This window comes from Chenopodium quinoa, unplaced genomic scaffold, assembly GCF_001683475.1.
Source record: "Chenopodium quinoa cultivar QQ74 unplaced genomic scaffold, ASM168347v1, whole genome shotgun sequence".
In the NCBI taxonomy this organism is placed as follows: Eukaryota; Viridiplantae; Streptophyta; class Magnoliopsida; order Caryophyllales; family Amaranthaceae; genus Chenopodium; species Chenopodium quinoa.
In genome coordinates, this window is record NW_018744092.1 from 5,373,366 (window position 1) to 5,384,413 (window position 11,048).

The following is an 11,048-nucleotide window of genomic DNA, read 5'->3' on the forward strand; positions in this document are numbered from 1 at the left end:
GTATGGAATAGTTATTAATGCCTCTTTGTAATTTTGGATTGTAGGATATTTCCAAGTGAGTGATTTCTTGTAGTCGTGGCGATTTTGAGATCGTATTCAAGGTAAGTTCGCGTACTTGGCAATTATTTGAATATGTAGAGGCATGATAGGCTTTGAATAATTAATTCCAAGTAGTATCATGATAGGTGTTGGTTAGAATTTGTTGTATGGTTGATGTTGGAGATGAATTGTGATGTATGATTTATTTATGTTGGATTGGTGATTGGAATTTAATATGATGGCATGTTGGATATGAACCACACTTTTATTATTAGCATGATTGAAGGCATGTTTGATTAAACTAAAGGTTTAATTTGGTTTGGAATTTGAAAAGGAAATTTTATTATGGTTCATATAATTTTTATCGATGCTTTAAGCATGGGAATTGAGCTATTAAGTGTCTTAGTACACAGGAATGAATTATATTGTGGTGCCTATATGTGCCCTTAAGGTGTTTATAACACCGAGGGATAGGATTTGCGGCGCATTATGCGTTTGAGGTGTATTTGACACCGAGGTAGATTAAAAAGGATTCAACATTAAAATTATATGGTCACTAATTATTCAAGAATTAAATTGGTTATGATTGATTGTTTGAATGATTATAATGTTTGATTTTGTTATGGATTGGGAGTCATCACCAAGTTGAATAATATGTAAAACAACGTAAAATGAAAGAAATTACACACCAAAACTCTTGGAACGTATATACCTCAAGTATGAACATATGGAGGGAGTTATAAGGTTTTATATTTAACCATAACTTCTACTGGGAGTACAGGACGCTGTATTTTCCTTTTATTATTATTATTATTATTATTATTATTATTATTATTATTATTATTATTATAAAAAACAAAACGTACAGAGTCAATCAATTTACAAGAAATTGGTAGGTTGCCGAGATACAATCTGGGCCCCCACCCCTCTAGCTATAGCGAACCCGATCCTGCTGAAGATGTGAGCAGCTGCACGAGCACCAATATCCTGAGTCTTAGCGAACGTCTGAACCCGCTTCAGCAACGCAATAGCATCCTTCTCTAATTCCCCCAACGAAGAAAAGGAGAAAGGAAGAAAACCATAGCCAATAGCCCTGCAACGCGCCCCATACTTGTCCCGCTTCCGCTGAGCCGCCGCCGACACAACACGACCAGGAACGAAGTCAGACAACCCCGATTGTGTCAAAGGTGAAGACCCCGTCAAATCAACACATACATCAAGGCCTCTATCCCAGGAATAAAGCAGCACATCTGCAGGTCGTAGAGCCCCGCGTTATTATTATTATTATTATTATTATTATTATTATTATTATTATTATTATTATTATTATTATTATTATTATTATTATTATTATTATTATTATTATTATTATTATTATTATTATTATTATTATTATTATGCGCAGGACGTCCGTTACTTCATGTGACATTTGTCTACCCGGTTAGCTCCCGGTGTAGTTTACCTCAATTTATTTGGGGCAGGGATTTGGTTGGAAACTCGTTCAATGCGTAATCAAATTAAATGGATATTGTTATTTGTCTAGTTAAAGGTTGAATGTCTTGTATGCTTGTTTACAGGTGCAACAAGGTAAGTTGTGTGATGATAAGATGGAAGCATGTTAGTGTGTTTATTTACGCTTATGTACTCAGCATTGCTGATTGTGTGTTGTATGTTTGTTTGGCCTTGTCTTTACCTTGGCCATACGACGACCCATTTCTAATGGCGAGTAGTGGGGACAAGTAGAGAGAAGCTTTTTAGGTGATAAAGCATTTTCATGATGGGCATAAGAAGAGCGAATCATGCTTAGTTTCCATAGGAATATGATATGTTTTAATTGCTTTGAATATGATTTATTTTGTTATGCTCGTGAGACTAACGTAAAGGTTTTCAGTATTGTTTGGTTTTAAGGGCCTACAATGGTTCCAAGTTGTAGGTTGACTTTGTTTAACTTTGGTTCGACTTTACTTTCATTTGGTTTTGATTTTGAAGTTGACTTGTTTTGAATAGTTTTAAAGAAAGTCTTCCGCTGTGTGTCTTTGATATTTGCCTTTGCCGTTTTCACGGTGGCTGTAATGTCTTAGATTTTCCTATTTTGTATTTTAAAAAGGGAAAAACAAGTATTTTAAAGGAAAGGAATTTATAGGGTGTTACAGTAATGCTCAATAAAACACTATAATACAACAATAGGTAAGGATTAAAGGATAATCATGAATACTATACCTAAAAAAAGGTTGATGAAATGATGGGAGAGATACCAATGATTTAGGGGGAGGTATAAATGATGAAATAATAATGATTTTAGGGAAGCCATGAATGGTGTAGCTTTATACAATTTTATTTTGAAGAATTTTATGCAATTTATTTATTTATTTTTATTTATTTATTTTTTTTTGTATAGGAGTAGCGTACTATTTTTCCTTATATTATTTAGTATTTTCTTTTTTTCTTTTTTTTTTTTATAATTTTTTTTATGAATCAAATAGAAATTTGATTGTTCATTAAATTAAACTTGTCATTAATTACTAAAATATTATTGTCTTTTATGTTATTATTATTATTATTAAAATAACAAAAAACCTACAAAGTCAATCAATTTACTAAATATTATTATTATTACTAAAATATTATTGTCTTTTGTGTTGTTATTATTATTATAATAATAATAATAATAATAATAATAATAATATATATTATTATTATTATTATTATTATTATTATTATTATTACTCCTTCCACAAATACTAATTACGTAGTATATTTCCATTCAAAGAAAAAAAAATACTAATTTATATTTTGTAGATAAATTGTAATTATCATTGATTAAATACAGAGTACAAATGTATTATAATGATTTATAAAACTATTACAGTGAAAGTTTTTCAATATTGCACACTTCGTATTTTACACAAACTGTAATGATGTATGTGGTCATCCGTATAAATTGGTACTCAACAGTTTAACGCTCATAAATTGAAGTACTTATCACAACAAGAGCATGTTTTGGTTAAAAAATAATAATATATATTTATATGATTTTCTCACTTATAAATGCAAGGTTCATGAAGAGGTTAAAATTATTTACAATCGTAATTTGTAAGTAAGGACCACATTTCTAATAAGTTTAGAATATACAAAGTGTAAAATTAGTTTGAATAAGTTCAAACAAAATACACTTTGGACAAATTGAGTTTTGTTACATAGAATTTTACAAGCAAGTATAAGTTATAACAAAATTAAGTCGGGTATTGCCTTTGTCCCACTAAAATTGCTTTATTTTTTTTAGTTATTCCATAGACTTACTCCATACCTTTTCTGGTAGAGAGAGATAAACATAAACACTTAGTCATGCTTGGATCGGGGGTAATATATTAAGGAGGTAATAAAAGTCATATTTGAAAAGAAAAAAATAATGTAATTAGAGGTGTTGTTGTAGGAGGCATGATGTTTACAAATGAAATAAGGTAGTTGTGCCATGAGGAAAAGATAGAGATGCAACCCTCATAATGAGGGCCGGGTAATAGTTACCCACCCTCTTCCTAGTGTAACTATTACCCCCAAAACGAGAGTAATAATTCTTCTTTCTTCCCCTCATACCACTCCATCACTACATAATTTTCTTTACAATCACACCATCACTATCTCTTCCTTCCCTATATTCACTTTCATTTTACTTAGTTTGATTTTTATTACCCTATTAATACATCTCCTTCAATCCAAGCATGCCATATAAAAAGACAAAGTTAAAACCCCGCGTGCCAAATTTAACCAAGTTTCAAAAAGTTTTTTCACCCATAGGACAATCTTAAGCCTTGTTCAATCTTATCTATTTTCACTTATTTCAAGCTAAACAAAATTCAGATAAAGGTTAATAACTTCAAATAAGTTTAAATTCATAAATAATAAGTTTTGACAAATTTTAATACTACATCCATTTTAAATTATTTGCAACGATTAGACATTTTCTACTCATATTTTATGTCAAATCGTTGCAAATAATTTGAAACTGAGGTAGTAATCAAGTTATATAAAAAGAATCAGATATCTAAAACGCACACTTATTAGACGGAGAAACTATAATCCTATAGCGTATTAGCGTTGGATAAGTAAAATAATCAAGCAAAGAGATAAAAAGCCATTGGTTGTTTTTCTAGTTTATTGTTAAAACAAACTAATTAGAGCAATTAGAAAGCAATAATTTACGGATGAAATAAAGTTTAAAGTAGAAAAAGATTCAAAAGAAAAGGAAAGTCCAACCACAAAATACTGAAAGCTCAGTATTTCTACTCTTCTTAGGAAAATTCCAGTATTAAAGCATTTGTTTTTTTTTTTCGTTAAGACTTAGAATTCCACTCACAAAAACTAAAAAACGTAAAAAAAATAAAAAAATAAATTTTCTCTCTCCTCCAGATCTACACCTTCTCTCTCCTCAATTACCCTTCTTTTTCGCTCTACCTATCCCCAAAAAAATCCACAACATTTTTCTGGAATTTGTGTGAATTCATCTTCATTCGTCGGTGTAATTTGGGGGAATTTCTTCTATTCTAGGGTTTGATTCTTCATCGTAACCACTTTGATTTTGATTCTGATTCTGATTAATTAATTAACTCATCGATTTCTGATTTTCACACTCTCATACAAAATCTCACTCCGATCCACCTCAATTCTGCTGATTGTTTTTTCTGCTACCGAAGAACAATTTCAATTTAATTGATTTGATTCCACGAACTCAAATTTTGTTTTCTATTTGAGTGATTAGAAATGAAAAATCAGATTGTTAATTTGATGATGATTCAGTGAAAATTGGAGAAGGAAAGGCGTTTTGGATCCGCTCTCAGGGTGGAGGAGAGAGAAAAGTGATGGACTTTGGTCGTAGGAGAGAGAATGGAAATGGTAACGGTTATGGCGGTGGAAGCTTTAGCAACGGAAACAGCTTTGGAAATGGCAACGGTAATGGAAATGGTAATGGTTTGATGTACGATCGTTTTGGTTTTGAGGAGAGAGAATGTGGTGATGGACCAATTATAGCTGATTCTTTCAAGGTTTCTTCATCATCAACAAATTCTTCGTCGCCATCTTCGTCTTCGTCTTCGCCTTCGCGTTACATCGAGCATCATGTTACAAAGTTGGATACTCTTGCTGGTGTTGCTATCAGATACGGTGTTGAGGTACCGAATATTCCTTCAATTAATATTTGGAATTTTTTGTTTTAATTATGAATTTGAGTATGTTATTTTGATTTTTTGAGCTTTGTAATTTGTGTGATGTATAAGGAAAGAAGGAAAAATAAATAAATTGCGGTTTTCGGATTGAAAGAATATATGGGCTAAAACTAGGTTATGGAAAGTGATGATGTTAGATGTTGTAAGGGTAGATTTGGTTTGATTGATTGGTGTTAAGAGATTATGCAGCTCTTCAAGTTTTTTTTTGGAGAAGTTGAAATGAATGTGTTGTTCTTAGTGATGTTAAGAGATTGTGTTGCTCAAAGAAATTAGGGAATTAATTTAATGGATGTGAGGTTAATAAATAATTACTACGGTTCTTCGAGACTCTGATACCGTTGTTTTATGGCAATAGACTAGGTTTTGCTATGTTTTGAAAAATATTTGAGATGTTTGCTGGAGAAATTTTGTGTTAGGTACTTATTTGTGTGATGGATTCACTGTACTGTATGCTGAATTAACTATGTGATGTGGTTTCAGTGGTTAGCTTTGGATTTTTCTATGGAGATGATGAGTTGTTTGGTTAATCTTTATATTCCGTGAGGTAACGCAGCTCTTCATTCATTTAGGTTGCAGACATCAAGAAGTTAAATGGCCTGGTGACGGATCTACAAATGTTTGCCCTCAAAACGCTTCATATCCCACTTCCTGGAAGACACCCTCCTTCTCCTTGCTTATCAAATGGTCACAGCACGACAGGGTATTTTACCTTGCTTTCTTCTCAAAATACTTTTCTTTTAAGCATAAGTATCTTACTAGCTTTCTACACCCTGGTCTTTGCATTTTCGAACAATTTCATCAAGGTTTCTTGTGCTTTTAGATAGTCTTATGTCATCTAGCACTCAACTAGTGTGATCTGCAGCAATGAAATAATGTATTTCCTGATTGTTTCATCTTTAAATTTGGGGAGTACACTTAGCATAGAAATTCAGCATATTGATACATTCACATTATGCCATAGGTTTAGGCGTGGGCAAAATTGTTTCATAGTTATATCATAAGCTTTTTGTTGCATATACAGCAACAACGATGACAATTGCAGAATCTAAACCAAGCCCTTAATCCATGAATTTGTGGCAAAAATATATACAAGTTCTGTTTAGCTCTTTCCCAAAGCTAAAACAGTTGCGGGGATGAGTTTATTAATTAGATTGAGGACTAAGTGGTTCTAATATAAGGAAGGAACTTTAGAAGGTCAAATTTTCAAAACACGTGCAACTACCCCAATGTGTATGGTTTGGAACTATTGGAAATTGGAAGGGAGAGGCTGAGAATGACCTTTTATACCCTTCATTGGTGTTTTTTGATAATTTCTTCCCTTACCACAACCTCATTTCTGCAGTCATATCCCCCACTTTCGCATCCCTTCTTAGTCACACTTACTCCTCACGGCCTCACCTAACACTTGTAATTACCACTTATTTTTACCTCTACCACTGTCACCCTTTATCCTCACTTTGCATCCTTTGCCAAAACAACTTGTTTGTCATATCTTGATGGTTTTGGTTGCTTAGACTGATGCTTCCGGGCAATGTGGACAGCTGAATCAGCTTCATAGATGAATACTTAGTGGTTCAAGCTAGAGAGGTTTACAATATTGACAATTGGACTAGTATCGGTTAGCTAATACTATCCCAAGAGGTTGGGCTGGAGGCTTTAGCTTTTGGGAACTCAAACTTATTCTTATAAGTGGTCAAGATGTACTAAACTATTACAATCCATACCTTGTTGTCAGGTATTTTATGCGTTACACCACTTGCACCTATCATGTTGCAAAGATTCTATTTCTTTTTTGTGCTTTGAATACACAACTGACAATGTGTTTACCCTGTTTTGTTAGCTCTATCTTTATTAACATATATGTCCCCAATAGCACAAAATTGAGCCAAGATTAGAAGACAAAAGCAAGTAGGTAAAGCAAGGGTATAAATGGAAATGTAAAGGTTATCAAAAAAGTACATTTCTCAACTAAAAAGAAACTTCTCAAAAGGGAATGCGTGTTAACTTAAAGGAAACAAAATTCGTATGGTTAGTGACAGTATTTACTGTAGTGTTGTTGTTCATAGCAAATTGCAGCTGCCAATATGTGCAATGGCTCATAGTGGTAATTTTACTTGTGATCTTAGTGACCTTTTCCAGTAAGGGCCTATCTCATAACATATAAAGTTACATAGCAAATTGGACATAGCATTTTACACTTGGCTCTTTGCATAGACCAGGTGCAATTCCTTTTTATTCTCTTACCTTTTTAGAATGTAAATTTTAATGCAGCTCTATTTACGCAATTAATTAATTACATTTTGTGTATGGGAAGTTTTATATTTATGATGCTGTTTTATCATTTTGGCAACTGGTGTTGCTTCACGTGAAGAATACTATAATTATGTGTTATTTGAGACAATATAGTTTGTTATTTGAGATGTTAATGTTTCATGTGAAGAATTACATGATGGAATAGATGCCTTGAAGTATATGGATTATGTATTCTGGTGAACGCTTTCCACACTTTTTTTTCTTTTTGTGATGCGGGTCTGGTGAGAGGAGTCTTGGGCATGGTGCTTTATGTGAATATTGGTGAAAAATCTTAAAGCAACAATATTGTACTTTGTACGAGATAGTAGATATGCTTCTCTATTTGACTGTGGACATGATTATTTAGCTCAGCAAGTACGTACGTTACATCTCTTGTCTCACTGTTTGACTAAAAGGAAAACTTAGGGACTTGGTAGTCAGGTCTTCTCCTAATCTTAGTACCTTCAATGCTCGTTCTATTGGAACAACATAGAGCCTTCAGTTTGAAATTAATGTATCTAACCTCCAATTCTCGTTCCATGGAGGAGATATATATGCGAAAATGTTACCAAGGCCTGTTGCTCTATTGGAACAACGTAGAGCCTTCAATTTGAAATAAATGTATATAACTGGCAGGACAACGACAACCTCTTTATAAGGCTTGCTTGAATTCTCCCTGACACCGAACTTTCACTTTTGTTAAGGTTGAGGTTATTTGTTCAGCCCATGCTAGTGCACTATCATATTTCTAATATCTCTTCTAGGATCTTCCTTTGGTGAACACCAGACTCAGAAGAAATCATATAACTTGTATTTCTAAAACTTATTATGTATGGTGACGGAAAACATGATGATGTAATCTAGAAAACTGTTAATTTTAGGTTTGCTATGGTATACCTGCTGCTTGATTACTAATATTGTATCTCTTTGTTGCATGAATATTCTTTGTTGCATTTTGTCATGGAGACCTAGCCATTCACAAATAACAGAGCTTTCATTCTTGAACCTTGTTACAGACCAAGCAGCTCTGAGCAGACTCCATCTCGTCGTGTGCGCCCTGATGTTCTCGAATCATTTCAAACTTTGAGAATAACTCCGGAATATAAGGTGTCGCCTGCCATGAGTTCTTTACGAGGCTACTATGGGCTTAATGAACAGAAAAACTCTTCGGATGGCTTTGAAATGGCACTTTACAGCAAAGGAAGTACCAGTTACGGTGAAGATGAAAGATCTTTTACATCACCATCACTGATGAACCCACCTCTTAGTCAACATAGGAGATCTAGAAGTGTGGCTAATGGCTTTAAGACAGAGGAGGATGATCTGTCTAATGATATGGACAATGCAGCTAAATGGATTGATAACCTAAACAAGAGGCGCCAGAAATCAGATGCTGATTTTGCTCGCACTCCTGGAAAATTATTGAAGGAAGAGAATGGGAGTGGTGGTTGGTTTTCTGCAATCACAGGGAAGGGATTAGCTTTGAGAACAAAAGCAGCAAGTAGAACCAGTTTGGCTTCTGAAGCCGAAGCAGGAGGATCAAATGGATTTCCCTTCAGTTTGGGAGATTCTAATGCAGCTGAAAGTTCATCTGGAGTCAGGAAATCCTCTAGCACACCAAGTTTCCAGGATCAAGACGGCAATAGTAGCTCTATATGGTCTGCTGCCAAGTGGTCCTTGACACCAGAACTACAAGCTGCCCTTACAAAACCAATTTTTGATGGTCTGCCTAAGCCAATTAGTGGCCGAAAATCTAAAGCAGCCCTTGACTAGATGCTGTCCTCACGTTGCAATTCCAGTTCCTGAGTTGATATAGACTGAACTGTGTTTTCAAGCTCTTTTGTATCTTGTTCTAGATGGAGAAAAAGTGCCTAAGGTTGCATTAAATTCATTTACAAGAACAGGAAGAGGTAGTAAGGCTAAGTAAATCGACGATGCCCTGTGGTGATGGTCGCACAAGATGCAAGCCGAGTACATGAATTTTGTTTACAGTGATATACCTTCAAGGATACAAATGATACATATGAAGCTTATTTTGCCCTCCTCATCTCAGGTATTTTTTAGTGAAAGTTTCTGCTACAATTTGGATCACAGAAATTTGTATATGTAAAGTCCTGGATCACCTTTTTATTGGAAATAATCAGGTCGATAGTAAAAAAAAAAAAAAAAAAAAAAAAAAAAAAAAATTATTTATTCCATTGTGTTATTTGTTTCCTTAGGCTAATGTTGAATCTTTAGATCAAGTAGCTGTAGTTTACGTGCTCCGTCTCAGAACAGTAATCCCTGTGGACTAGTTTGTCAAGAGGTGTAATTAGTGAGCCATACCGATGGACAATGTTTTGGTTTAGTTCAACTAGTCATGAATGATTTGTTAAAATATATTCTTATTTAAAATAAAATTCTTATTTTTCCCTGTATTTTTCAGTATTTTCGAGTTTATTTTTATTAAAGGTTACATAATTTGCAGCTTCATCACCTAGGCCCCATGTATTTAACACCCACATTTTCGCCGACAGTGATTTACCTATACCTCTCCCACACTCCAACTGAGTTTCTGATAGACTATTCGATGTTCTGGTTTCTCTTGATTACTTGAGGAATATCGTTGAGACTTGAGAGGACAGGAAAGAGATTCGATGAGAAGGATATACAATTGAGTTTTTTTTTTTTGGCTCTAAAACATCTTTTTATTTAGTTAACTAGTCATAAAAATTGACTTAAAAGACTTACATTGTCATTAAACTTTTGACTCTTGTAACATTTGTTTGTCAAAAAATATTTTACATCACTGGAGAAGGAGACCTCAATTGGAGGAGCTTCTTTCTCCGTTGTCCATGCCTCAAGTCGGAACTTGCTCGCTACTTAATGACTATTGCTTCATGTCTTTTGATTACACTGCCATGTATTTCATGTTGACATCGCTTCGAGCTTTTCAAAGTTCCTAATCTTCTTCCTTTGATTGCTTCCTAGCTATTGGTGACCCCTTAAGATAGGGGGCCTTTATGCTATGCGTACCTTTAATTTTCAAATATATTGGGTGCCTCCATTTGCAAGGAACAAATACAAAAAAATGGTTATATTTGATTTTGGTGGTCAAAACTTGGCAACATTAACAAAAAATTAGTTAGAAGTGTAACACCATTAAGTATGACATAAGAACAATACGAAGTATTTCTTTATTTATACTCTAATGAGTACATCTAACATGCCATGTCATTACTTTTTTATTTTAAAAAATAACAACAATTGTCATTATTTTTTTTTTTTTACGAAATGTTTTAACGTTATTTTGAGCATTTTGCGACTTTCAAAAAATTCATATTAACATAGCATAAAGGTTAAAAACACAAATTTGATAAACTCGCTTCAAAGAAGGATAATCACCGTCAATCAATTAGAGACAAATACCACGAGCTTTGAATTTTTTTATTTTTATTTTTATTTTTTTATTTTTTACAGTGAATATTATATTATACTACTGCGTATGAAGTTCTTGGT

At 33.6% G+C, this 11,048-nt stretch overlaps 1 protein-coding gene across 1 annotated transcript; it reads left to right on the top strand.

Annotated features, from left to right (window-relative positions):
- Window positions 1-4,229: 4,229 nt before the first annotated feature.
- Window positions 4,230-9,967, top strand: LOC110692011. Its single transcript, XM_021869003.1, has 3 exons — window positions 4,230-5,204; window positions 5,828-5,958; window positions 8,567-9,967. Exons 1-3 carry the CDS (start codon window positions 4,896-4,898, stop codon window positions 9,321-9,323), a joined length of 1,197 nt encoding a protein of 398 aa, XP_021724695.1. The 5' UTR covers window positions 4,230-4,895; the 3' UTR covers window positions 9,324-9,967.
- Window positions 9,968-11,048: the final 1,081 nt, after the last annotated feature.